The 7,749-nt window shown below is 37.6% G+C and overlaps 1 protein-coding gene across 1 annotated transcript in view; it reads right to left on the bottom strand.

Annotated features, from left to right (window-relative positions):
* tbx4 (T-box transcription factor 4) overlaps nt 1-900 on the bottom strand; it is a gene marked incomplete at both ends in the record, with an annotated part of 21,961 nt that extends 21,061 nt beyond the window's left edge. The window contains 2 exons of the mRNA XM_083697617.1: nt 223-317; nt 757-900. Of these exons, the coding sequence (XP_083553743.1) occupies nt 223-317; nt 757-900 (239 nt within the window). The remainder of the gene's footprint in view (nt 1-222; nt 318-756) is intronic.
* Between the last annotated feature and the right edge of the window lie 6,849 nt (nt 901-7,749).

Raw genomic sequence — 7,749 nt, 5'->3', positions numbered from 1 at the left:
GGTTTGTTGTAATGCATGGAACAGAGAGGATTTTGTGTGTTTCACGTGTGTTTGATAGGATTCCTCATTCCATTCCATGCATTACAATGAGCCCGTCCTCCGGTTCCTGTACAATGAGCCCGTCCTCCGATTTCTACCTCCACAGCCTCTACTGTAGGTGAGTATCATGTAGTTCCAGGCCTACATCTCCCGTGTGTCCCGTGCGTGCAGCATGGTACTCACCTGCCTGCTTTAGTAATGATCATCTCTGTCCCAGCCTCATGGAACTTCTTCCACAGCTCTCTCTCGTGAAGAAGAACTTTGATGTTCTCAATGTTCTAAAGGCACAAGTTACAAATCGCCATGACAGTTGGCTACCTGGTGCAGGCTAATACAAAACATGGATTTATTTATCTCAATCTGTTTTGTTTTTTTGCGTTATTCCCAGTGGATAGCACCAGAAATAAAATCACCCATGATTTGTGGCCGTCAATGTTGTCAACAAGTGAAAGTATCTTTAATAATAACCTTATTTTGATAGCAAGATAACATATTGTACATATGTTTTGAATATAGTGAGATACTAAACATTTAAAGACCCCCTTCAGCAAATATGAAACAATTTGAAAATCCATGATGTGAATATAATAAAAAATAAAAATTATTAGAAAAAGCTATTTTGATCCAAAATCGACATGTAGACTAAAAAAAACAAAATTCTTAAAAACGTTCTCAGTTGAGTGTTTACAGTTGAAATACTACACTACCCATCAATACCTGGTCGGGCTCATTGCCCTGGGGGATGCTGGGAGTTGTAGGCAGGCCCAGGTGTGAGGGGTCGGGGACGTGCTCCGGGGGCCGCCCAGGCTGGGCCCCAGTCACACTGTCTTCCGTCACAGCTGAGGCCTTCTCCTGCAGCATCTCTAGAGGGGGAACAGGGGGGTTAGAGGGCTCACAACCACAGTTGGGGTCACAAACACAGTTGGGGGTCACAAACACATTAGAACACCCAGTCCTTATTCTGTCCTCCAAAACTACTAGAACATCCCTAGCTACACGACACAACTTGTCATGAATGAAACATTCCTATAACATGTTCAGAGACCACTGGATATTCATTTAATGTTTTAACAAAATATACAGTGCCTTCTACAAATATTGCCCCTCCTCCCCCCCATGTCCTCACACACAACATAAAAAAAGCTGCTCATCTGTAATAGCTTTGTTATTAAGGCTTTATAAAAGTAGATCACCTGTAATAGCTATGTTATTAAGGCTTTATAAACGTAGATCACCTGTAATAGCTATGTTATTAAGGCATTATAAAAGCTTTATGGATACATGTTAGCAAGCAATCGATTTTGGGAAATTATTTTTTAAGAATAATACATCATTATACATCTTCAATTATTTCTGTGATATATTTGCAAACGTACATTCAGTCTAGTAACATGAAAATTAATATGAGGCCATATTGGCTCAATGAATGAATGTGAGTATCTTTGATTTACCAAAATACTGCAATAAGAAAAGGTAATGTATTAAAATGTGTATCTTTTTACAGGATATATACATCTTACAAGAGAGCAGACAATTAATAAATGAGTAGCCTATTTCAGACTTAAAATTAATAAGTCAAGAGAAACCGGCAAAAGATACATTTTGTAATGAAATGTTTGTTTTTTTCCACCAGTAAATTATTGAATAAAAAAGTAATAATCAACATAACTAGATGAGATTGTCGAAACCAAATATATCAGAATTATTTTTTTTTAAAGGTTTTTAAAGCCTTTCCTTTGAGATTCATGAGGGTTGAATACAATCTCTCCTGAAGTCTGAAGAGTACCTTTGCCCACCAGTGATGATAGTCTTATTCTATATATATATATATTTTTTTTTTAAACGATTGCTTTATGTCTTCAAAAGACACCATATATTTTGTATACCTTTAAACATTCTGTCCAGAGACCCGTTCAATAATGTTGATGTCAAGCGTCATGCTTCACCTTGTATGGAATGTCTCACCAATGACTGTGTCTGAAAGAGCTCATCTGGTCTATGTAAAACACAGGTCTACGGACTGGGGGGAAAATACAGCTCCATACGTGTGTGTTAATTACAGAAATAATTGGAATAGTATAAATTACAATATATGGACAATTATTGGATTGATTATTATTCAAAATTATAAAATTGTTAGTTCCTACCACAGCACGCTACAGTAATTGGTTAAAAGGTATTTTCCCGCCATGCATTGTAAAGTAATTGACTTCCTAAAAAACACACGTGAGCTGCTGTTATATTTTTTTCCAATTCTATGCATGCCCTATTGCTTTAGTTTATGTCCTATTGCCTTTTCTTTTTAAATGATTTTCTGAAAGATAAATGTGTTATTTGATATCAAACCTGGTGACTTCAGGGATTCAAAAGTCAAAAACGTCGCTCTCTCTCATTTTACAGAGAAAGAAAAATAACATTCACTGAAATGCAATAATTCGTTATTTAATTAGTAATTAATTCCCTCATGCTTACTCACTGTGTGGGAAAATGCAACTTTTTTATACATCCTGGAAACCAAGGATTTTGATTGGATGGGGCCTCAAGATATGAGTTGTTGTTGTTATTGTTGTTGTTGATGATAAGAAATGTCAAGTTGAAAACTGTAGGCCAAGTCATTTGAAGGTGGGTAAGTGCAGCTAGGGCAGTTGCTATGTGCCATGGGGGGGTTTCTGTCTACGGTACATGGCCCAAATATTATGAAAGGCCCTCATTAATGCATAATAGAGGTGATTTAATAATTGAAGTGAAGCCCTGTCTGAGTTTAAGGGAGGAACAGTGTTAGAACTGTCCTATGCTATCACCTCAGCTAGAGTATTTGGCTTAAAACAGTAGCAAGCTTGGTTGTTACACACACACACGCACACACACACACACACACACACACACACACACACACACACACTCTGCTGTGCTTAGTGCTCCTTTTCTAATCATACATTTGCAAGCAACATTCAACATGGACCTAGTTAATTGCATAAATTGAATATATATATATATATAGATATAGATATAGATAGATATAGATATAGAGATAGAGATATAGATATAGATATAGATATATATATATATATATATATATATATATATATATATATATATATATATATATATAGAGAGAGAGAGAGAGAGAGAGAGAGAGAGAGAGATATTCACAATATATTTGCATTGAACTTAGACATCACATAATTACTCAACCTGACTGCTTGTAGACCTCCAGTTTAAATATCGGGTCAAGATCCATTTGTTCTTAAGAATTGTTTGATTAAATATTTACACTTCTAGCATTACGACAGCTCAGTTTTATGTAACAGAGCTAAACAGTGTTCATTCCATTAGTCGAGGTCAACAGCTGAGCCCCTCAGTCTCTCTCTCTCTCTCTCTCTCTCTCTCTCTCTCTCTCTCTCTCTCTCTCTCTCTCTCTCTCTCTCTCTCTCTCTCACGACTCTCTAACCCTGCCCTGAGACAAACATCACAGGAGAGAGACACAAACACTCCTCTTTCTCTTTCCTAGCCCCGCTCGTACTATTTCCACCGGTTCATTTTCCCAGCCCCCCGAAACAGCAGTACAGTACCGCGTTCACTCCTGAAGTTTACACTTGCCCTCTTCTCCCCCCCTCCTCTTAATCTCGGGTGTGTAAACAGTGTGAGTGCACGCTCTTAGGATGAAGGGGGAGAAGCGGCATCCAATGTAAACGTGCGCAGACATTTGCAAAACCTAATAAAGATAAGGTCTGACAACCACGGGCAAGCCCGCCGCAAATCAGACCCTGGGATTTTTTTTTTTTTTTTACAGTCCGAAACAGGGCCTTTCACTTGCACCTAGCACGGTGAGCAAGCCCTCTGTTTATATTTGTGTCACTCCTGACATATAATCCGCTAAACTATTCATGGGAGATTCTCCTCTGTGCACATGGGGCAGATGGAAGGCTGTTCTCAGTGCCCTGTGGTTAGTCTGACATGCTGGTGTAGCTGTCCTAACTCAATTAGCAACTGTGTTGCCTTTTAGGTAACTCTGATTTTCTTCCTGAGGAGATATTTCTTCATGAGGGAGTTAGCATCTTTTGGCATAGAGAGTGCATGTCCGAAAACTAAATTTGTGAAACTGTTTCATTTTGCACAACTCTTTCTTTTGAAGGAACACTGTATCTTTTGCTTGCATTTTTTTTTTACACAAGGTTAAAGGTTAAAAAAAATGATTTTGTGTCATATTCACCATTTGATTCATGTATGTGTGTGTGCTTTTTTGCCTCCTGGTATAGTTTAGCTTGAAATGTATAGATATGATGCATGTTATTGAGACAGCAGCCATAAATCTCAATCTGACCTGCCATTTTGTGTCTGCATGTGGGTTCAGTTGCAGAGCCGTAGGCCTGGAATCCCTGCAAAACTACTGCATCTCATGTAAGTACACTAGACCTCTGTGGTGTGTCAATGGCAGCTGTGACTTGGCTAATTCAAGATACATGCAACATTAAGAATAGTTTCATTACAAAAGTAAAGCCAAGTACTGTTAGCTTGTAATTGAGTTTTAATGTACAATTGATGCCAAATGGATGAAAAATGTAAAACGTTAACCAAATATTTAAAGGCACAAATATGTAAAGGTCCCTGATGTTGTACATGTTCCACAGAAGGATTGGTCAACTACTGATCAACTACTGATGGATAGAATCGAAACACTTAATCCCAGAGGAGATTGATTGATTTATCTCATGATGTCATAGGAGGTTTACAGTCCATAAGAATGTCTATATTAAATATGATCCTGCAATTCCACAGAAATTGTATTGTAAAAATGTATTGTAACCATATTAGTGACAACCTGTATCTTGCGGTTGCTGAAATTATAAAGTGTATTACAAATATATGTGAATATATGTGAATATATATATAACATATAACCATGAATGAAAATAAATTTTGCAAAATTGTAAGTGAGCATATTGACTGATTTCGGTGGTCACATTGCGGTCACATGATTGTAATCATCATACTTTTATACTCAATCACTATTATACCGCTTCAACACTATCGATGCAGTAGTAAAAACAATAACAATAACAACAACAATAATAACAATAATAATAATAATAATAATAATAATAATATAAAAAATCAGTACTAAGTACATAATCATAAATAATTATGATATTGATCGTAATAAATCAATAGAAATATCATATTGTTATTATTGTTATTATTGTTATCATTATTATTATTATCACTATTCTTATTATTATTATTATTATTATATTATATACTACTGCTGAATACTATAATCAAACATTTTTCACTGATAACTTTTGGATGGTATTCTATTGTGCATAGGCTTTACAGGTAGGCCTTTACATTTTGTGCATAATCTACTTTTCAGGATACATTTCAATTTACATTTCAGTGGATAGTCTACTTAACGAATATAATGGATATAGGCATATAGGTTTTAGTTGTTTACAACCAGAAGATTGTTCTGAAACTTTTGCCATCACCTCCCCAGTCGCCAAAATTGCTTTGTTTCCTTTGGTGTAGGCCTAAACCACAAAACTGATGGCTTTCAATATTTACTTCTCATATTGATACTTTCCCTTTCCTATATCGACGATTTGACCATGAACTGTTCCATTCTAGGTTCATCCTTATATTGCATATTCTCACATTACCGTATCCTACAACACATAACAGCTTTAGAAACTCCTGAACTTTTATTTTTGCTCTTCACAGACAGACACCGTTCTCACTTTCACTATCCACTAATTGTGCAGTCAAATAAGGCTTTGCAAAAAGAGACTATAGCCCACACTAATCGCATTACAGCTCAGCCTCTCCACCAATACGCTAGCTTCGAATTGACTCCATGCCATTGTTTACAAAGCATGAAGATTACACTAAAGATAAGCAGCAATATTATGATATTACCTCATGAAATATTATATGCTTGAATCCATCTCTTTCCAATTGACAATTTTCTTTCTTCACCAGAGGAAAAACAGGAAGTTACGCTCCATTGGGACGTAGTTACGGCAGGCGCAGGTCGTCCAACATCGCATGGTAATAGACCGGCTTATCTTTTGCGATATAACGGTACTCTAAAGTAAACTCCCGGTCACGCGTGAGCGCCCGTGTTTAACCCTGCCTTGGTGCGATTCAACGCTCGTGAACTGCACTCTGCGCGTGTGCAGTGCCGTTTGAGCTCGGAGAGAATTTGGTACGTGATGTTTTCTTGGAAACACAAAAAAAGGATCTGCTCAACCCCTTGATTTGTTAAAACACCGGGGTGAATTATTTGGCCCATTCACCCACTCGCCCCCCCTCTCACCGTCGCTGCCCTGACGTCGCTCCCCCAACGATAACACCTCACAGGGCGATGCTATGCTCCTACAGAGGCAGATACTGCACACCAACGACAATTTGAGTAATAATCGTTGTGTACGACACGAATTCAACCCCCTTCCCAGTTACTATTGGTTACAACACAAACAGTAATCCCACGCAATTGGATATACAGCTAATATAAACTGACTAACACTAGCCTACAGATTCATATTTCGCTGGTTTATTAAATATTTTGTTTTTAACAAACCGAGAGGACAAGTTGATCATTATTGCTGGAATCTTCACTTTAGGCCTGTGTCAACCATGGCGGTGATGCAAGCCTTTGAGGAAGACGGTTAGGATACCTGTTCGGTGAACCGTGTCCAAATCTGGGTTGCCGGGTCAAACAGAGTCTCATCTATTTGAGGGAGAGGCTGAGCGCAGATGAGCTTTGGGTCGCATTTAGAAACAGTTTGGTCCATTCTTGTTCGGTGGTACTGTACTGTAGTCTACCTCTCTGGGGTTTTTTGGATCGACCTTTCGAACGCCTGCATGTTGGCCACTTAAAACAGCAATTGTTGTCGAAGAAGGATGCGAAAACGATCATACATTTTCAGGTGAAATATGGTTGTGGTTTTGGAGTAAATGGGTCGATGCAGAGACTGAAAGACGATAAATCATGTGGTGAAGCTGGCGAGTCGGTGGGAGTTTGACTTATATCTGCTGGTGACATGACCAAATGAACGAGAACAGCCTAAATGTCCTCCCCGTGACCGTTTGTCATTTTCCCCAATGTGTTTTCATCCCTTCTGCTCAATATTTTCCAGCCAACATGTGTTCATAAGCGAACAAAATTATCCGACGGCAGTAGTTTCTCTTTAATTCTGTTGAAAGTTTTGGCATGGCTTAATTTTCTCGTTGAATATCAGAATATTTATGGTAGCCTATGTAGGGTTATTTCATACATTGTAGGCCAATTAGGCTACCATCTTGACGATTGCGGTCCATTTCGAGCCCAATAGATACATGCTGTAAATATGAAATTCCATCTCTTGTGGATGTGGGGATTATGCATTTGATTTGTGAGTTTGTTAAAATCATATGTGTTTTCTAAAAGTGCTAGTGAAGCAAAGATGGCCTACATTTAACATTGTGCAGTTTTAAGAAAGTCCACCTGTTTTCTTACGATTTTACGCTTAACATTAGGCTATTTATAAACACAGCAATTACAAAACGACGTTTCTCGTTAGACTTGTTAATTATGATTAGCCTAATATAATTAGAACATGTTCATATAACAATAATAATAACAATAATTATCATAACAATAATACATTATTATTTATTTAATGGACATTTTAAGAGTTTCGTTTTAAGGCCACTCTCTCGTAATGAGCA

Source organism: Argentina silus (assembly GCF_951799395.1).
Source record: "Argentina silus genome assembly, contig: scaffold_121, whole genome shotgun sequence".
Lineage (NCBI taxonomy): Eukaryota > Metazoa > Chordata > Actinopteri > Argentiniformes > Argentinidae > Argentina > Argentina silus.
This window is presented reverse-complemented; position numbering and strand designations above follow the sequence as displayed.